The sequence below is a fragment of the Hemicordylus capensis genome, chromosome 2 (assembly GCF_027244095.1).
Source record: "Hemicordylus capensis ecotype Gifberg chromosome 2, rHemCap1.1.pri, whole genome shotgun sequence".
NCBI classification, from domain to species: Eukaryota; Metazoa; Chordata; class Lepidosauria; order Squamata; family Cordylidae; genus Hemicordylus; species Hemicordylus capensis.
In genome coordinates, this window is record NC_069658.1 from 377,568,395 (window position 1) to 377,590,061 (window position 21,667).

At 45.7% G+C, this 21,667-nt stretch overlaps 1 protein-coding gene across 11 annotated transcripts in view; it reads right to left on the reverse strand.

The window, feature by feature from the left end:
- CACNA1A (calcium voltage-gated channel subunit alpha1 A) overlaps positions 1-21,667 on the reverse strand; it is a 401,410-nt gene that overhangs the window by 147,133 nt on the left and 232,610 nt on the right. For all 11 annotated transcript variants that reach the window (XM_053290757.1, XM_053290752.1, XM_053290754.1 and 8 more), the window contains 9 exons: positions 17,907-18,038; positions 16,598-16,670; positions 14,280-14,397; positions 13,178-13,245; positions 11,148-11,254; positions 9,401-10,210; positions 8,124-8,590; positions 6,060-6,198; positions 2,697-2,826 (listed from right to left, as the gene is read on the reverse strand). In XM_053290757.1, the coding sequence (XP_053146732.1) occupies positions 2,697-2,826; positions 6,060-6,198; positions 8,124-8,590; positions 9,401-10,210; positions 11,148-11,254; positions 13,178-13,245; positions 14,280-14,397; positions 16,598-16,670; positions 17,907-18,038 (2,044 nt within the window). The remainder of the gene's footprint in view (positions 1-2,696; positions 2,827-6,059; positions 6,199-8,123; positions 8,591-9,400; positions 10,211-11,147; positions 11,255-13,177; positions 13,246-14,279; positions 14,398-16,597; positions 16,671-17,906; positions 18,039-21,667) is intronic.

Sequence of the window (21,667 nt, forward strand, 5' to 3'; positions counted from 1 at the left end):
TGTTAAAGCCTCAGACTTAGGTTCCAGTGTCCTGACTTTGTGCAGCTTGAGCCAGACCGAGATAGCCTTAACTCTGGCAGGGTTTTTGACCACTGAATAACTTTTTGGTGGTGTGACAAAATTATGCAAGGCTGCCACAACAGGATATTAAATTTTTGCTTTAGGTAAATGACAACCTTGCCTTCTATAAGTTACAGGCCTCCAGAGCCCCCTCTCCCAGGGGTATGAATAGTCTTAGGCACTGTTCCCTGTAACAGGGATTCCCAGATGTTGTTGACTACAACTCCCATCATCCCCATCTGCAATGGCCTTTGGCTGGGGATAATGGGAGTTGTAGTCAACAACATCTGAGAACCCCTGTTACAGGGAACACTGGTTCTAGGAATATGTGACTGGTGCTGGATACCCACTTTGGGTCTGATTGTTTTTGTGTTTGGCTAGAACACAGTTTTGGGATCCTGTGGCTGTCAGGGTGGATCCCAACAATGAATCCCTTTGCTTTTATTGGTGTGCTTGTGCAAAGGTTTCTTATTCATCATGCAACAGAGAACCAGAAAGTAAAAGCTCTACCTCCTGCCCATCCCCGGTGGGGATGCTGCTCTAATTATTTCACTCATTTTTCCTTAGGGATATCTCCTGGGACCTGTCCAGCAAAGCTCTTGAAAAAGAAAGTGCAGCGTAAGCTGCTAGCATAGTCAGGCCATGATTTATCTATTTCTGCCATGGCCTCCCTCTAACCTATTTAAACCGCAGCTGCATTTCTGAGGAAGAAGATGCAAAGGGATTTTTTGCAAAGGGATCAGAGAGGCAAAGGGAATTTTCGACCACACAAGATCAGGAGCATTATGAACAATCCCACCCTAAATCATATTTAAGAGATTCTCAAAGGGTCAGTGCTGGTGTACACATTGTTCAGATTAGTACCAGACTTAAGGCTTCTTCAAACAGGACAAGTTCTTTTTTACATTAGTATCACCTACATGAAGGAAAAACCATACACACCACCTGTTCACAGTCATGTGCAATAAATTCACACATCAACTTGGCTGCTTACACACACATTGTAAGAGAAATCTGAGCGATCACACCATATGAGGTTATATAAACCTTCATCTAATATCGATATAGAAAAAACATTCATTGTACAAAGCAGCCATGAGTGTCCTGGAGAACAAAGGACTAAGGGTCTTTCTCCCAAAGGGGCCCATTGCTAAGAAGAAATAATTCCCCCCACCCCCTTGGCAGCTTGAAGTTCATGAATTTGACACTGGAAACAGTCCATAAAATTACCCAATCACCAAGAAAGTCAGTCAGGGATAAGATGGAGCAGAAAAGAAGCAGAATGTGTCAAAGTTCCAGTGTGATCTCAAGCTCACATTAATTCATTCCAGGCTCCAGCCACATACAGCCAAGGCTTGGAGTGCATGGTGAAACAATTACAAAGCCATTTTATTATATGCTGAGCTGTGTGTGGATCTACTGAATTCATGCCAATTTGATCACAGACACTGGCTCTTGGTACAGCTCCCAGGTGGTCATTAATCTAAGCTGCCGACAGGGTGTAGAGAAGGTTATACTGGCATGGATCTTACGAGAAGAATTGTATGAGGTGCTGCACATGGATAATCTGGCCCCTGCACATACCACATGCAACTCACATGCAAAGGAGGAGAGGAAGAGCTGCAGGTAGGACCAACAGAGATGCTGGAGACACCTACAGTAAATGAGAGCAAGAGTTCCCTTCCTCCCACTAGAAGTCCTGGACCCCTGCTCCTTCGAGAGAAGTCCTGCTCTCATTACGGGGACACTGCTGAGCTTCATTCCAGGTCAGTGGCAACAAACTAGATCATGGAACAGACAATGGTCCAACTGCTGCGCAGTGTTATACAGATGTATCTGATTTGCCTGTGCTGCTGTGAGCATCTAATGAAGAGCCAGTGTTCTTGCGCAAGAGCGCAAATACTTTGGGAATGCAACTTATATTGTTTAGAACATAAGGACAGCCTTGCTGGATCAGACCTAAGGCCTATCTAATCCAGCACCTTGTTTCACACAGTGGCCCACCAGATGCCTTGGGAAGCCACACAACCAGGAGATGAAGGCATGCCCCTTCTCCTGACGTTGCTCCTCTGCAGTTGGTATTTGGAGGCATCCTGCCTCTGAACAGGGAGCAACCCTATAGCCATCAGGATTAGTAGCCATTGATAGATCTGTCCTCCATGAATTTATTTAAGTCCTTTCTAAAGCCATCCAAGCTGCTGGCCATCACCACATCCTGTGGCAGAGAATTCTATAGATTAATTATGCTCTCTGTTTCCTAGTGTAGTTTTGCAACTTTACATATCCGCACACTTGTGCAAGACTATTGGTGCTTCATTAGACACGCTCAGCAGCATGGGCCGATCAGATACGTCTGTGTAATGTTGCACAATATAATGGCTAGTGACTGTAAAGGCCATTCCAGTGATGCTCTGCTCTCATATGAAGTACCTCTTAGTGCCCAGAGTAAGGCCAAAATTGTACCCTCCAAGGTTTGCTTAGAAGTATAGCCTGCCCATTGTGAACTGTGGGGCACTTCAGAACCCACTACCGTTATGCTGGTGTCCCATGCTTCATCTTCACAGCTAGGAAGGAAGAGAACCAGAGCTGAAATGGAGATTCACAGTTGAAGGTAAAGGGGTGCAGGAAGGACTTACATTGTTACGGGCAGCACCAGGCTGCACAGGGTCTTCAGCTGCCAGTGCAATGCTGCTCATGGCAATCACCAACAGGATGCACATCTCAAAGTAGCGCATATTGACAATGTAATGGCAGAGTCGCCGAAATCTAGGACAAAGAGGTGAAACCATGCTTTAAGAGGCATCACAGGGTCAACCAGATGGGCACCTTTCTCCTAGGCGCTTTCTAGCCTAGCTGCTCAACAGCAGAAAATTCCTCCATTCAGGCAAGTCACATTTGAAATGTAAACAGCAGGGGGAGCAGTCTCACGGAAACAAACCAAAAAAACAAACAAACCCCCAAAACAGCAACTTTTTTACACCAGATATACGACGTCCTAGCTCTATATCACAGCAATTAAATTCGAAACAAGGCATCGGAAATGTGAACAGCACCCTGCTGTCCGCATAGGGACTGTGGTGTCACAATGCAGGAAGTGTGGAAGCACACTTCTGAGATACGACGTGACCCCGTTACAGAGTCTAATCTGGAAAGAACTCTATACTGTGTCAGATAAAAGGAATGAGACCATTCACAACATTAGTTTATTTCCAACCATTTTAATCCTGCTTTTCTATTTGAAAAATAATCCAAACAGCCAACAGATACAAGTTGGTTCTCATCTATTATCAGTCTCAGGTTTTGGATCACAAGCTAAGTTGTAGAGTAGGCTTGTGCATTTCGATTTGGGTACAATATGTTTTGTGTCCCAAAATGGCAATTTCAGAGGTTTTGTAACCAAAACGAAATCAAGAATTAAAAAACAGATATTTTTGTTTCCAAATCGAAATGACTGTGTTTCAGACGGAATGCTTTGTTCTTCGGAAAAGCATTGCAATTGAAATTGACTTCTCTGACTCTCTCCACTCTAGCTGAGGCACTGAGTGATTAGCAGAAGATAAGATATGCAAAAAGCTTGCATAGCTTCCCTGTTGGGCATGAATGGTTTAGTTAAGTATGTGTTGTATTCAGTGTGTTTGAAATGCAAACTGACCTTGCAAAGGGATTTGGAAGACAGCATTTTAGCACTTACATTTATATACCGCTCTATAGCCGGAGCTCTCTAAGTGGTTTACAATGATTTAGCATATTGCTCCCAACATTCTGGGTACTCATTTTACCGACCTCGGAAGGATGGAATGCTGAGTTAACCTTGAGCCCCTGATCAGGATCGAACTTGTAACCTTCTGGTTACAGGGCGGCAGTTTTACCACTGCGCCACCAGGGGCTCATTTTGAGACAGAAACACCCAAATATCCTTGGGAGCTCAATTCAGTTCCAAAGCTCTTGCTAAAAGTCATGGTATAAGTTGTGTGGAGAAGCTTTTTGAGAAGCTGGTTAGGAAAGTTCTGAAATTACACAGGTTTTTATTTCCAAAGGTTTAGAAAGAATCTCTTGACTTGTTCAGGGCTCTTTTGAAGAGCTATTTTGTTTTTCTTCTGATTTTTATGAGTTACAGTGGAGTCTAAGTTTTGTTGCCCAAGTTGAGCAGTCTAAAGTAATTTAGCCCACAATGTAATTTGGTGAGACATGATGTCTAAGCCAGTGGTTCACAACTTTTGCCACTGCAGGAACAGGTCATCCACATGGGACTATAGGAGACAAAAGGAGCGGGTGGTGGTGGTCCCCTGTCAATTTATTGACATCCCCCGGAATCTTAGTTGCTTCTCTCTTTCTTGTAACCATGATCCATGGTTTTGCACTTTCTTAAATGCAGTAGACTGATTTGTTTGCGATACAGCTCATTCCAGTTAAATGAACATTTGAAGTTGTTCCATAGTACCAAGGCAGGTCATTGGTTTAACTTGCTATCTCAAGTGACCTGTGGTCACTGTTCCATGGGGAGGGAGTGTTTTTATTGAAAGATTGCTTGAATCCACAAATGGGTTGTGCTGCTGTGCTAGTGCCACAGGGACAGGCTCCCACCCGCTGCAAAATTCTCAAATAACTGTGCCAAAAAATTAAGTGTCCTTGTTGTTCATCATTCTCTTCACTCTTTCAACTTTATGTGGGGCTTCAGAGGCAAGTTGGGTGGCAGTGCCCCAAGGGGTGGTGTACCCAGATTCCAAATAGGGCAAAGGGCTGATTCCTTAGGAATTCTGAGGTTTACGCATCTTTAAGATTCCCTCCCCATAGGGAATAATGGAGGTTTCAGCAGACCCATAACTCCACCTGGGGGGCACTGAGGTGGCCTGGAGCAAGTGGTGGTGTAGTGCACATAGGGTGCCAACCACCCCCATGGGCTGCTAACCCATGGGCTGCTGGGTTCTGTTGTTTCTGAGGTGTTCTGAGTGTAGATTCTCTGGTAGCATATAAGATTTTCAATGACAAACCATGAATCCACTCTCATATGCTACCAGAGAATCTACACTCACTTCCCTTACACTATGGGGAAGAACCTTAAAGACACATAAACTAAATTAAATCTCTAAAAATCAGTCCTCTGCCCAATTCCTTTGAAATAATTCTGGCAGCTTCCTTGCTCCCACTGGGCACTACCACCCACCCTACTCTGCTCTGGGCAGAGCATGACATGAAGCTATACTTTTGCTGAAACCTCCATTATTCCCTATGGGAAAAATCTTAAACTTCAAAAATTCACCAAAAATCAGCCCTTTGCCCAATTCCTCTGAAATTTGGGTGGTAGCTTCCACCCATTGGGCACTACCAACCCCACCCACTAGTTTTGCCCTAGGGCCATTTTTAAAAACCCAAAACGTTTCAGATTTGGATTTTGCAATTTTGAACAAAGGACAAAATTGGGGTGTTTCGGATTGGCTGATTTTGAACAAAGAACAAAATGGAGGTGTTTCGGATTTGGGCCAAAAACAAAAGAGAAAAATAACAAAACGCACAACCTTATTGTAGAGTAAGAGGCTGTTCTCATGCACACCTTAACCCAGGCAGGGGAAGCCCAGGCTGCGTGTGAGAACCGCCAGGATCGGGCCCAGTCCTGGTGGGGCAGCACCACCTAGTCCCACATTGAAACCCAGCTCTTAGCCAGGGTTTAAGGTTCAAGTGAGCCCTTAACCCGGGCTCTGGGATCTGTGTTTTCTGGGGCTATGCTTAGTCCCAGTGAACATAGAGATGGGCGCTTAGAGCACCTGTCTCCTGGGGAATTCCCCAATGCATCACGCATGTTGCATGATGCATTGTGGGATCTATGGAGGGTGAGACACGTTGTCCTGTCCTCTGGAGCTCCACACCGCAGGCACGCAGCACAGATTGCCTGGGGGTATAGTCCGTGTTCCTAGCAATATGGCAGCAGTTGTCTGTGGCCGGCGGGGAGGTGAGTTAAACCAGCTTTCCCCCAGTTCTTAAGAGTGGCAACAAATACTCACGGGTTAGTGGTGGAGAGGATGAACATAGAGCTGTATGGTGGCATGGGCTTGGGACCATTCTCCCCTCCATCATCATCATCTTCCTCCTTTTTTTCTTCTTCTTTCTTGGGCAGAGGCTCAGGATTGGCATTCTTATTGACTGACAAGCAGGAGAAGGACAATGAGAGTCATCAGCCTTAATCTGCCGTGCCAAGTGTTTGATATTAAAGAAACTTGTGAGCGGCAGAATGGCCGGGTTCTACCTCTTCTAGGCGGCCCATCCCAGAGGAGTTGGGGAAAAATATAGGGTTTTAGAATCGAGAAATGCAGATCTTTTCATACAGAGTGCTTGGACTAGTATGCTGGCATATGTCTAACCAAACACAGCGTGCAAAACATATATGGACACAGTCTAATTATTTTACCTCACCCTGGGGTCATGTTTGCATATTCTACTCTGTGCATTGGGCTTCTTGACAATGCACAAATTCAGAACATAAATCTCTTCGCCCTCATCATGTGACAGTGATCCTATTTCAGGTAAATGTGACAAATTAATATACATTCTGCCTGAGAGATAACATACATCTGCGGGAGTCCAGATATGCACCTATATAGAAATGAATATATCCAGGACCAAGAGCCACATGCAAATACATACCCACACAACCCAAAGACACGGGAAGAGACAGAGAGTAGGTTCACATGACACACAGAAAGACAGTAAAAACAAACAAACTGGGAGAGGTTTCTGTTGTGTGCTCACTCTCATGTGCATGTCTGAACTGGCCCACGATCAATTGGCAACCGACCAAACCAACTTGTTACCAACCTTGTCAAGCAAACTTCAACTCTTGGTTATGAACCTTGAGTGGCAGTTGGTAACAAGTTGGGTTGACCAGCTGCCAACCAGACTTGGGCAGGTCCAGATGATGGACTGATTGGGAGCACACGTGCTGCAGGAACTTATGGTTCCCTCTCCTAGAATTCTTATCAACTTTCATGTGAACCCACCAATACAAACAACCCTACAGAGCAATGCACACCCCCAAAATATCAATGGCCTGTACAATGATGTAGCCCTTGGACTGGTCACACACATGGCCTGGAGTAACATATGGTAGCTGATGACAGAGTCATAACATTGGTGCAAGGGAATGGGCAGAACTTATCAGCCTGCCTCCCTGCAAAATAATAATCATAATAATGTGCATTTGGTGCGTTCAACTTGTTTTGTCTGTTGCCTGTGAGGGGTAGTTCTTCCTGCTTCTCACTTACATGACACACAGCCTTCTCTATTTGTATCTGTATCGTTCATTATCAGGGTTCCATTACTTTGGCTTGGGTTTTATTGCCAAGCCCAATTCGTGGCTGCCAACCGAATAAGCTCCCCTGACTCCCATTCCTACTCAAAAGCAGGAATGGAAGACATGGGGTGTATGCCTTTGTCTGCTTGGCTGCTGCTTGGCTGAGGTGCTTTTACCTCTCATTCCTGCTCAAGAGCAGGAGCAGAAGGTGTGGGGCTTGGCAGGGGTATCTGTTTGTCCGCTGCTTGGCTGAGGCTCTACAAGTGCCATGACCAACCAGCAACCATGTGCTTCCTCATGCTTTGCTTTCCTATTCAAGAGCAGGCAGAAGAGTAGTGCTTGCTCGTTTGGCCATACACAGCCAAGATGCCTCAGGCACCTTGGCAATGCAGATGCCAAGCCACCCCCAGCCTTCTTCTCAACACAGGAAGCTGGGGAAGGCGCAGGGCTCACCATCCAGCTGTTGGAACAACCTCCACTCACTTCTCCTGCTCCAAAGTTGGGAGGAAAGCTGGGGCTCATCATGTCTGTCAGATGGCAATGGCATAGTCATCATGGTGAGCAAAATTGTGCAAGCCTGGTTGTTACATCACCAGTGCCTTTAGCAGGTGGTTTCAATGCTTTCTCTTTAATGCTCACATTGAGTTACTCTGATGCTTTCCCTTATGAAACTGATTCTCAGTAGATCCAACCCACATCTCAAGTGAGTGCACCTGCAGCTCTTCTGCATGCTGTCTTCTGGCTCTAGCCCATCTGGCCCAATTCACTTGGTGCTCACCTTGCATGATAGCATTGTTGATTGGTGGTGAAAAGGTGGGTGGCATCTCCACCACGGTGTGCTCTGGTTTCCTGGCAGTTTTGGGTGGATTGTTCTGAGTAGTGGGGTTGGTGACAATGAGGCTATTCTCAGGGTTCTTAGGGGGTCCAGGGCTGGATGGATTGCCAGGATTATTGGGGGTCAGGCGATTGGTAGAGTTCTGAGAGTTGGGGAGTGGTTGGTCCAAGGGAACAGGTGGGTTTTGGGGGGTGCGGCTTGGTGTAGAGTTTGAGTGGCTGCCTCCTTTGGTTGGATTCTGTGGATGGCTGATGGGATGTGGGTCTGAGGTCTCATTGGTTGCCAGCTTATTGTTCTTCATGTTGTCAATATCCTCAGCCACTGGGAGTTCCAAGCGTCCCATATCCTGTTGGATTGGCCGAGTGGTGGATAGGTTTGGTCCAGGTGGAAGGCCAGAGCCTTGGTTCTCTCTGCAGCATGCAAAAAGAAAAAAAGGGGGGAAAGCCAAAACCGTTGGATCACAGTTCAACATATTATTGTCCACGGGTCGCTGAAATTCAAATAGCACAGCAGCAAACAGGGTTTGAAACCTCCAGCTCCCATGACTGCCACACCATTCACTCAACTAATACCCAGAACAAGCATTAGTTGCATGCTGTCTGCTGACAAACTTAAACTACTATATTACTCCACTCGTTTTCACCACAGCCAGAACTACCTCCCCTACGTGCACAAAATGTAGCGGTATTAGCCAAGCTGCCCTCATCCCTGTTGTCAAAAGAGTCACTGCATCCCCATACTTTCAGTTATGTTACTTGCTCCCTGCCACTAAAAACCATGCTTCTGCTGTCCAATCCTCCTCCAGTACAGCCTCAACAACACAGTTCACTCTCCTAAGCACACAAACTCTACCCACTTCCTTCACTAGATACTGGCCCTAATGCCACCCTAGGTCATGGACAGGTTTAGGAAAGCGATTCCACGTGCCTTGACCTTAAATATGCACATACAAGAAGTGCTCTCTTTACTAAGAGGCAGATGTTAGAGATCCTTTTATCTCCTTAGGGTTTCTGAACTGATCTTCCATGAGCAAACCTAAGCATCTGTTCTACAGAATAGAATAAAAGGCCTCTGGAGGGACCTCAAGAGTCCCCCGTAATTTTTCAACTTAAGGCTTAAGCAAACTGGTGTTCTGAAGGAAATAGGTACTGAGAGGAAAGAATGTCCCAGAACTTCAGAGGGGCTTACAATAATCATGCTTCCTTTCCACCTCCACTCACTTCCTGCGCCGGTGTCGTCGCTCCTTGCCATCCGCATCATAGGTGGACTGTGCAGTGTGCCGGTGCCGCCGGCGCCTTTCCCCATCAGGCTGCTCCCCATCCACATCACCTCGTAGAGGTCTGCTCCCCTCACGGTGCCGAGGCCGCCGCTCAGCTTTGCCGTTCTCCTCCCCTCCTCCCTCATCTGGTGTCCGACGGTGGGCCCGATGACGCCGATGCTCCCGGTCCCCATCAGCTGTACGGGGTGATCCACTCCGGCTTCCTTTGCATCCTCTGTGTCTGCGGTGAGGATCCAAGGCCTTGATGCGCTCTGAGTCACAGTCACCGTGGTAACCACGCTCAAGGACGGCATTGTGCTCCTTGCTGGGAAAGTCAATCTCATGGTACCTACCTTCCTGATTAAAGTCAATTTCCTTGCTGCTGCTCCGTGGCCGTTGTGGCTCAAAGCTCCCTGAGTCAGGGTGCTCATAAGTGTGGGGTTCCCGTGAATGTTCATGATAGCGAGGTGGTTTTCTCAGGAATTCCTCAGGCCGCTGCTGTCCAAAGTGTGGGTCCAATGGTGGCTCGCTGGGGCGTGTCTTGTTGGTGTTGTTGTTGCGATTCTCCTGAGGATCTACCACTAGTGGCCGGTCTAAGTGTGTTTTCATGTCAGGCCGCATTTGACGAGCATAGTTGACCTTCCAGCGATCCTCAGGGTCCAGTTCATTGTATAGTGCTTCCCGGCTTGCCATCAAGTTCTGCTTCCGCATTTCACTCGTCCGCTGCTCCCACACTGATTTGGAGCCTTTCTGGTTCTTCTGCTGCTCTTTCCTGGAAACAAAGTAGAGGCAGATCCTTGAAATACTCCCTCCGCACCAGCATTCTTGCCGAAAGCAGCCCTTTATCATATCCGCAATAGTACCAATTTTCCTCTTACAAAACTGACCTTTATGGTACTCATCCATGGTCAATCTGTGCCCAGTCAATACATCACTTTTTTCAAGGGGTAGCAAAACTGTGTCTGCACAGCAGCATGTAAGCCAAAGAGCTGTGATATTATCAAAGATGCAAGAGTGTAACTATAAGCTTGCATGCTAATGCTGTAAGAAGCATGCAAACCCAGAGGCAGAATTTGATTAACATACCACTTTTGGCCTTGCCAGCAATGCTGCACTTCAGTCCAGCAGTGTGCCGGCATGACCCAGCCCAGTAGCTGACACGGCAACTCTTCCTCTTGCCTCTGCTGTTCCCCAGAGCCAGAGAGGAGGCAGCAAGAGGTACTCTGAAGAGGAGCAGAGCAGTTGCTGTGGCTGGACATCTTTCCCAGTGATTGCTGTGGCATTTTGTTCTCCCCCAGCTCTTCTCTTCTTCCCACCCTTGCCACATTTATATAGCTCCTGGAAATGTTAGTGGGCCCACCAGCTTGGGCCGGAGTAACAGATAATGAGCTATACAAGCTGAACTTCACAATGCCTCCTGTAGGAAGTCAGACTAGAATGAGGTGTGCCGTGTTCCTGCCTCTTTTCACCTTACAATGCCTTGTGCTGGTATGCTGGGATGGCTAGGATCAGAATATTTGTGAAGGACAACATCTCCTTCTGCTAGCAAGTTCCCCCCCCACACACCTTATGGGACCCAAGTGTGTCCTGCCATCCCCACTGGACATGGATCAGTGAGAGCTAGAACTGCAAGTACGTCTGCCCTGCTTTGCATTTCTGAGATGGAGCACCCAGAGGTCATGTGGGACAGAGGTCAATCAATCACTTACACCGCTATTGACATGTTGGCTGCAGACAGAGGGCTCACTTCTGCTACCTCTTTTGCCTTCTGGAGGGCAAGTTTCTGGTTGGCTGCTTCTTCTTCTTCTTGTTCATCCTGTGAAGACCATATATTAGAGATGAGCCACTGTTGCCCTGAACTCTCTCTTGGAGATGTCTGATGCCCATTCCCCAGTTAGTTGTGTGCCAGTATTACAAAACAGAACTCTGCTATTGCTCTGAACATGGGGGCATTTATTGTTCATGAGAAAAGGCCTACAGTACTGAGCTAACTGTAATGGGTGCCTCCACAATGATCCTGTGAGTCTTTCCCCAGTCAAGGAAGAATCCAGGTTGTCTACCTGATCAACAGAATACGCTTGGAGTGGAGGGAAGCTGCACAGAAGTAAAACAAACAAGTTAATGAAAGAGAGGAGCTCTTTCAGTTAATGAAAGAGAGAAGTCTCCTTCCAGGCATAAAAAACTGGCATATTTTAAAACTGGTCAATATTTTTAATTGGAGGTTAACAGATTAAATCAAAATGAGAGTAGATAGAACAGGATTCCATCTTTTGAAATCCTGGTTGATATATAAGACGTATGGGAGATATGAGTTACTGCATTTGTGTAATTTCCTTGCTATTTTTTCTTTTTCCTTCATTTGTCTTCTGTAATTTTCTCAAATAAATAAGTAAACAGGGGCAGGGGGAACCTGGCAAGTTAGGATACATCTGAGAAGCTATTTACACCAACTGTAAGTCTAAACTGGAAGTGAAGAAAAAAAGTACCTTTAGGGAGAAGTACCATCTAGCACAGGTACTTCACACTGACTGACATACTGTCCAAAGCTAAACACACAGTGGAACATAACATTTGCACACTTGCGCAAGAGCGGAGTTGGACAAGCACAAAAACTAGACAAAGTGAGTTGTGCAACAGTGATACCATTATACATAATGGCTTCACGGTTGTGCAACTCTGTGCAATTTTTGTGCTTGTGCAACACTGCTCTTGCGCAAATGTGCAAGTGTTACATTTCACCACATGCAGAATGTTGTGCAGTGTCATCCACTATGGTTACTGATTTGGACTAGGTTACCTGTGCTGACTCTTGGAATGGCAGCAATCAGTATGGGGATTGGCAGAATCCACATGCTGCTTGCAGGGTATTAGAGATGCCAGTTCAACATGCCTGGCACAAGTCCCTCCATCTAGAAATACGCCTACAATATAAAGAGGACAAACAGGAACAGATGGAACTTGCCCTGCAATGCAAATGTAATTCATCTCAAGGTCCCACCCTACAACATGACAATGCCAGCTTTGACTGAGAACCGCTACACTTTCAGTCCTGTTTAATGGACATATACATTAAAATACGTTAAAAACAACAGCCAGAAAACAGAAAAAACACTATCATGAAATCATCAGAAACCAGCAGCAAGAACAAAAGTAGTAGGAGTAAAGTGTCAGAGCTGAACAGAAACCAAAAGTACAGGGGGCACAAAAACAAAGGCCCATCTGAACAAGATGGTCTTCACCAACCTATGAACGGCTAGCAAGGAAAGAGCTAGAGCAGCTACTCAAGGGAAGGAGTTCCATGATACCAAGGCTCTGGAACACTCCCATCATCACCCAAAGGCCCATCTGTTTCTTTCCCTGCTTGTTTTTCACAGACTGATGATAACTATCTTAGATAGGGGTTTTTTTGCACCCACTGGATCTTTTGGTTTTCTGCTTGGCTCTGCTGCACTTTGTTGCATTTCCTTCCTTGCTGCTTTTTAAAAGCATCTTAAAAAGCAGCATTTTTTAAAAAAGCATTTTAAAAGCATCCTTTAAAAATGATTTTATTAAATTATTTGTTATTTTAAACATATGTTCGTACACTGCTTTGGGGGCTTCTGCCAAAAAACACAGTCAACAAATTGCTAAAAATAAGAAAATGCTTCCCCCATCCCCTGAAATGCTGTGGAATAATCACATTAAATATGCATGCATTCCCCCAGTTTCCCGTGGCCCCATGCTAAAGAAGCAGTCCCACCTTGGTGAGCTCCTGTGCATTGGCCAGATTATCGACAGCGATAGCCAAGAACACGTTGAGCAAAGTGTCTGAGTGTCAAGAGTCAAGGCAAAGTCAACAGCAACACTAGTTTCAATCTTGGCTACCAGAAGGGTTATCTAATGTCTGGGTTTCCCTTCCCCCTGGCAAGGGTTGGCCAGGCTACAGATGAGTTAACTTTCAAGCCTTACCTGGGAAAAATCCAGCCACTCAGTCCTAATGCCTATTCCAATTTCAGTGCCTTCATCAGCTTCCACAGCTCTTCAAAATGGGTGTCCTGAATAACTGTGATTCAAGACTTTCATTTTAGCCAGTATAGCGTCAACTGACTGACTAAGGTCTTTCACACAATCATCTGGAGATGGTCCGGGGGAGGGGAGAGCCCCTGCCCCATTCCTGGCAGGTGAGCAGAGCCTCTGTTTGGTTTTATGAACTCACCCTGCACATGAACACAACAGCTGTGAGCTCCATTATTGCCTCAGGGAGAAGAGTCCTCCAAGGCTCAAGAGAGGTCACCCAGAATGCACTGTGCTCCCAGCAGAGAGGCAGCCCTCAGTACACCAGCAGCTCTCCTCTTACTAGCCCCTCTAGCTATCGGGAATGGCTTAAAATGAGGATTTCAACACACAGAGGCAGACTGAGGTAGGGCGGCTGCTATTTTCTTCCTACCTCAGTAAAAAACAAGGTTGAAAAGTCAGATTACTCACATTTGAAGGTCTGGGTAGGCAGGCATCCCATGAGTCTTCACGCGAAGAAAAAGCTGAGTTTACTGCCTCCTACCTTCTGGTTCTTGGTCATGTGAAAGGCCTTACTGACTGACTGCCTAGGTTGCTACCTCTGGGCCCCAAGCCCTGATGGGCTGGGATTTCTCCTTCCGTTTAAAAATAAATCATACAGTCCATCAGTGGTTAAACTGAAAGGAAAAGATTCTTGCTCCAACTATGCATCAATCAAGCTGGAAGAATCACCAAGGAATCTCAGGCACTTCCTGCTGTTATAACCACGAGTTATTTCCTCCCCTCTTAGAATTCACAATCTAGTCCATTAAGCATACAAGAACAATCTATTTTTCAAAAAAGGATACAATTACCAAATAAGGTCAGTACAATGAAATAGACTGAGAACATCATTCCTGTATTGACACCACCCTGAGATTCAATACCGTCATACATCACTTCGTTCCAGTCTTCACCAGTCAAGATCTGAAAGAATCAACAGGTCACTAGAAATTCCAGATGTCAGGGACAAAATGGATATATTCCCCACTCTTGGTAATGCTGCAAGGAGAGTTCAGTACTGTACAAAGAGGAAAAGCCATACTATTGCTAACACCCAGCACCAGAACTCTAAGGTTAGAGTCTGCAGCAGTTTTCCATGGATTGTACTAGGCCTGGGCTTAAAAATATTGGAAGCCCTTGAGAGGTCATTTCCTCCAACCACCACATGGCGGTAGCCGATTTAATTCCCAACCCAGCACAGGCACACAGGAAGCTGGGCAGGTGCAGGGAATATCCAGAGGGTCTGTGAGGAGGACAGGGAGACCTGCAGGGGAGGCTAGCGACTACCGTTCCTCCCACTCCTAGGCATCCCCGGCTTTTTCCCAGCCTCCCCACACTCTTTCCCAGCCAACCCTACATGTTGCCCCGCCCTCCCCAGGGACCCTCTGGGCATTCCCCACCCCTGCCCAGTCTCCTGTATGCCAGTGCTGGATTAGGAATTAAATAACACACACAAACACCCATTCTGCAATGACTGCACTACCTGCAATTGCCCCAGGATTGGCAGCCTCTGTGTGATAGAGGGAGAGAATGGCCTCACCAGGGCTTCTGACATTTCTGAAAGCCCAGGCTTAGAATTTACTACTAATAATATCATATATGGAAGTGATGCAGTTCATATCTCATCCCATGTTGCGACGCCCCATTTAATTGTTTGTCTCAAAAGCGTTTATCCTCATGGTATGTATGTCTTTAACCTACTTCTAGGATGCCTTTTCACTGGCTAAGGTAATTAAACAAATCAAGGCATACCATATACAAGGTTACTAATTAACTGAGGCACAAACCTGGAAAGCAGCAAGGGGCACCTGCTTATTTGTGAAGAAGAAAAAGTCTGTTAAAAAAGTGGCATGCATTAAGAAAGGATTCTCCAGTTTAAAACAAATACTGCTCATCATGTGAACTGGTGTACAGCTCCTAATTACATATTGAGGCTGTTCACATGAGCAGCCCTACTCGGGTTTGTGCAGCCCTTCCTGGTATCGAGGCTGATCCCAGCACTGCCCTGCTGGGTAGCCCAGAAATTTCCCCTGAGCTATTACCCAAACACACCCTTCTTCTGGGGATCCCGGTCATGTGTCTGCTCAGGCTGCCTGTAGCCCAAGCAGGCACAAAGCCAGGCACCTAGAGCACTCAACTTGAGGTGGGATCTCCCAATGCATCATGCTCTGCAGCATTTCCCAGCCTCCAGAACGGCGAGGCAATCATGTGTGCAGTGGCAAGGCACAAGATCACAGAAGATCATGTGGGGGAAGGCAGGTATACTTATGCCCTCCCCCCAGCTCTCCCTAGCCACCAGAGATTTTGGTTGTGTGAACAACATCATTGTTTTACTATGAATAATCCTGCCTACACACACACACACACACACACACACACACACACACCCCAGAACAAATTGGAGTGGCAATAAATGCACTTTCTTCTGACCAGCTATAAAGAATTCTAAGGGGGTAGCTGAGCTGTATGATGGAAGCACAGCAAGCCGGGCAACTAACTCAGCAGCAGCGATCGTGCAGGGTGTGAGGGTGGGGACAAAGTGTGTGGATTTTTATAGCCCCTCCCTTCCCCGGAAGCACCCTGTGCCACCTGAAAATATGTCCCTGAGTTCTGCACAACCCTCAGTGACATATTTTTGGGTGACACAGAGTGCTTCTGGGGGAAGGAGAAAGGTAGGTTGTTAAAATTCACACCCCGAATGAGTGGTGGTGCTGTGTAAGTTGGGAACTTGTCTGCAGCACCAGTGCATCACATGGAGGACCGGTACTTCCTTAGTAGGATGACAACCTATATGATAAGATGGAATATAAGGTTTGCCTCACCTGCTGCTGAAAAGCCCTAAAATTTAGCAACCATTCCTACATTAAGCTGTCAGACGCTGTGAAGTGTGCCACTGATCTTTCCTCTGGCAACTGGGTCTCTGTCCAGTTTAAACTGGGTAAGAAACCATGACAACTAGAAGAGGAGATGGACAAGTTCTACCTCAACTTCTTGGGCATCTCAGCACATAATCCAACAATGGACTTGTGGTCACTCTGCCTAGATAGATTCATGTCAAGGATAGGAAGACTTCAGAAAAGAAACTGGGCAGGGAATGCAGCCTCCTCCCCATGTCCCACCATACCTGAAATACTGTCATTATTGCTGCTGGGAAAGTGTCAAAGTTGGTTGGAGGGGTCCCTTTCTCAAAATTGAACCTGTGCAGGAGAAAGACCAATCCAACAAAAACAGACATGTTAATCACAGATACAAAGCTACTTCAATGTCATTTCTATCTTTCAGTTCCACTCTTAGGGCCAAACAATCACCTAAGTCACAAGTCTATGCCCTTGGTTTTTCTAATGTAAACAGCATGTTCCAGGTTGGGACCACAGCAAGGAGGGAGGGAGGCTTTTAACCCCTTGCCTCCACTGGATTCCCCTCCTCCCCAGCTGCTATTTGTCTTGGTAGAAAAGCTTCCATTAGCACCAATGGGAGCTTTTCTCCTCTAGCCACAGTGGTGGGTAGGTGGCCTAACCCAGAGTGGAACTGTGGTAGGGGGAAAGAGTAAAACCCTCTGCTGTGGTTCTGACCAGATCCCACCCCCACCACAACAGACACATATATTTTATATTAGAAAAACAAAGCACATACAATAGGTATATCGTCTAATTTGGCCTTCAGCTTAATAGTGGTAATACAGGTACCAGGGAAGTGGAGGTGGATGTGTGAGTGTATATGTGCATTGGGAGTAGGGGTCAGAAGAGATCACAGTCTCTCCAAGGCTATCAGAATCATTGCGCCTGATCATCTGCGGACAGAAATTATAGTTTCTAGCACTGGGGGCTCTAGCAGAAACTGGATAGGATTAGTTTCTTGGGTATTCTTGTGGCTTCTCCAGTCTCCAGTTTTCCAGACAGGAAAGGCAGAGATTCCTAAGCAAGCAGAGATTCTGGCTATGTTTTGGGTGGGGGAATAATGCTACATTACTCCAGATAGGAGCATCAACTCCTGGCCTTTTTCAATACGTGATGTGATGAGAACAGACAGGAATACAAATTTTTATAGCCTCTCTAAAAATATGTCTTTAAATGTTTCTTTAGAATGCTAAGGGAGGGGGCATGGCAAAGTTCATCCAGGAGGGCATTCCAGAGTGAATTATATTCCAGGGATTGTGCTCTTCTCAGTCACATCTTTAATCTGACACTTGATCTTCAGCATTGCTCCAATTATAACTCCTCTCATACTAAAGCAGGAATAGTTCTAATGGGTTTTGAATTTGCAGATTTGGTTTTAAAATTTAAAATCCAGTTTTAACTGAGTTTTGTTTATTTGTTTGTTTATTTATTTAACTTCTGAGCCAGCCCAAGCAGTATTGCACTGGAGGTGCAGGATGAAACTATTTCTAAAATAAAATAAAATACAACAAATCCCCCCTTTCTCCCATTACTCACTGGCCCCCAAAGAGTTGCATTCCCAAAAGGGCAAAGACGACTATGAAGAGGAAGAGGAGGAAGAGGAGGCTGATGATGGACTTCATGGAGTTCAGCAGAGATACAACTAGGTTTCGTAGAGAAGCCCAGTACCTGTCAAGAGAATCCACATGTGTACTAAGTAGGGGAAGCTTACTTTCTAAGGCCAAGCATCAAATGGCAAACATTCGTTCCTGAACATACAAGCTAGAAAAAGAATGCCCATACAGGTCTGGTAGAGGCTATCAGGATGCAAGGTGTTGATTTAGCAGGTTTCAGCTAACAATGCCTGCAGCATATAATAGTTGCCACAAAATAACAGTTTCATGCATGTCTTTTGTATCTTGGTCAATTTCTTTCCTAGGGCTGGTTCTTTTTTAACCCAACACCCACATTATTTTTCTACTAGACCACCTCCTTGGCTGGTTAAGAGACTTCGCAATAAACAGTGATGGGCTAGTATATGACGTTGGCTCCCTGCTCCACAGGCTACTTTTCTCCATCTTTCCCCTTAGCAAAGCATGCAAATTCAACATCCCACCCCAAAAACTTTCCACTCCACGAGAAGGCTACCAGACTTGGCCTATGCTGGCATCCTTGCTTCAGCTCTGCACTAGCATCAGCAAGAAGCTGGCAAGTAGACATCCTCACCAGTTTTACTTGATGACTCTTAGTGAGGAGACAATGGGAGAGCTATGGGGAGGGGAAAAGATGACAGGTAGTCCTATAAGACAAGGGCACAGCAAGCCCGTGGCAGCCAGTATCCCTCCCCATCACTGGCCTCTGTGGTTTGTTTGTGGAGGCCCAGGACTAGTTCTTCTGTGCCGCTTGCTGTTTTGCTTGCAGTGGTGGCTGCTTCCTCTTCTCACTGCCAGCACCATTATGCTCCCTGCTGTCTTGGGGCAATGGGGGGGCGGGGCGGGATGCCATGCCTCTCTCACAACGTGTCCCATCCCCTCACTTGCAGCTCCAAGAACCTCCTTTCAAGAACTCCCAGCAGGTTCTTGAAACTGTGAGTAAGGGGATGGGACACAGGGCACCCCATCAGTGTTCTCTCTTAAAAAAAAAAAAACCATCTGTGTGCGGGATGAGTTTTGTTCTGGGCAGCAGTATCAAGGCAGTGTGTGTGCACACCTGCATTCAGAGTGGGGCCTTCTGGATTCAACCTGAGCGGGATCTAAAATGAACTGAGTGGACATCAAAAACTGTGTGAGAACGCACACACAAACACACCTTAGAGGGAACACTACACCCCATAATGGGGGTGTCAGTAGTGGGCGGGGGGGCAGCCAGCAGCTCCTGGGCATGAGGCAGCTCGTGTTCTCAGTGCACATGGAAACACCAGTGACTATGCCCCTGCAATAACAGTATGTTCAGAGGAGTATCTAGGGAAAATAGTGCCTAGGGCAAGCACTCAAATTGCGCCTCCTGTCCAAACATCTGACACCCATCTTTCAGATAACTTTACCATAATATCAGCTGAAAAATACAAGTCAAGCTCGTTAATCTTTTAATATTTCAAAAACTATTTTGCAGTGGACGTAGCCAGACAAAAAAAAATGCTGGAAAACTACAAATTTCGGTATACTAGGGCCCATGAAATACACAAATACTATGTGGAGGTGTACTTGGAAAACTAAACAGAAGTGCCTGTCTAATTCTCTACTATGCATTGTAGCATCACTATTACATAAGTTTTAAAAATAAATGGAGAATTTGACTTTTCCCAGATACTCCGAAAATAATTAAAGGATATGCAGAGTAAACTGTGTCACTGCTTGGAATATATTCTAGTCTTTCAGAAAGACAGTTAAAATGAGAGAAAGAGAGCAAGAAACTCCCAATGGGCCTTAATACTAAGGATTTCACACTGATTCAAAGACAAACTTGCCATTAATAGCCATATTATTAAGACATCACATTTAACTCACTTATCACAAGAAGCAAAGTAAGAGCAAATGAATACAATCCTAGCTCATAAGCTTCAGCTCAGTAATCATAAGCCCTGATTCTCTGTACATAGTGCCAAACTGAATATGTGTACAGTGACTTATATTCTATTAATTTTTTTTTTTAAATTACCTGTAGCTCCTTCGGGGGGCTTCCTAAAGGCCGTGGGTGGGGGTCTGCAAAGGTTCCCCCTCCCCCGCTGGCCTCTAGGGCCTCACAGGGACCATCTGAGCATGTGCAGTGGCCATTTTTTTTAAATGGCCACTGAAAGCAAAATGGCCACGACACATGCTCAAATGGCCTCTGTGAGGCCTGGCCTGGCCTGGCCTAGGGCCTCACAGAGGCCATTTGAGCATGCACGGTGGCCATTTTGTTTTCAGTGGCCATTTAAAAAATGTTTTAATTTTAAAAATGGCGCCCCCTTCAAGTGGTGCCTGGGGCATGTGCCCTGCCTGCCCCACCATAGATATGCCCCTACGTTTAGACTGCGTTTATACTACCAGTTGTTACAGGGAAATGTACATGCAGAGTTACATTTCCCTGTGAAATTCGCAAATATAAACTCATCCTATTGTCTCAGAAGCTGGAGACTAAATACAGGAGCAGTGATTTCTAGATACAGTTTGTTTCCAGATGGTTTTTTCAAAACACATCATCATTGTTATTGCTATTATGACACATATTTCCTGTTTTTCTTAAAATGATGTGCATGGGTATTTATTATTATTATTATTATTATTATTATTATTATTATTATTATTAATAATCCCCAGCAAAAAGTTCTCAAAGAAGGTTTACGCAGAGAAAATAAGAAAATGGTTCCCTGTGCCAAAGGGTCTTAAAATAAACACAAGGGGGACACTAGCAAGAGTCACTGGAGACAGACTACGCTGGGAGGACTGCAGACAGTTGCTGTCTTCCTGCTAATTATAAGACCATTTTTAAAGATGTCTCTTTGCCCAGCTAGCAGGGATGCCAGAGCTTCTGCCTCCTGCTGGGTGGTTTCCAGTTAGCAAGCTTTACACTGCAAAAATTCGTGTAAACTGTGATGTTTTGTGGTGCCGATTTAAAACCGCTGTTGAAATCCATTGCCTCCTACAACGGGCAAATACAGCTACTTTTTTGCAATGCAGATGCAACGTTACAGGGCTGTAACACAGCAATAAAACATGAAATAAGGCATCAGAAATGTGGACGGCACCTTGCTTATGGTTCAGGGACTGTGATGTCAAGACACAGGCAATACGGAAGGACATTTAAGGGATACATCCTAACACTGTGCAATCTGGAAAGCGCCCTGGCTGAAGCACACCTTCCCATGCCTTTTAAGACAGATGAAAACAAACTCTCAAAAAGAGATTGCCCAAGGTTTTCTGGACTGCAGTAAAACACATTATGAAGAGAGCTTGCAAATAAAGACAAGAGAATCCAGACATTCCTGCAGATTGTCATTTTTTCTTCCTTCCGGGATCACACAGGAAGAAGGTTCCTGCCACAATTTCCACTGCGCCACCTGCTGGCTAGCGCTTGCATTGGGTGATTTAACCCACCACTTTTCAAATTTCTTTTCTGGTGAAGCAAGTTAATCATAGAAAGCAAGAGTCGGCCAGCAGGTGGCACAACAGAAATTGCACCAGGAGCTTTCTTCCTGTGTGACCTCCCTGTCAGATCATGGAAGAAAAGACAGTGACAATCTGCAGGAGTATATGGCTTCTTTGTAAGCTCACTTCTTATCTTTATTCACAAGTTCTGTTCATAGCATGCTTTACTATCTGCTGTCAAGAAAACCCGTT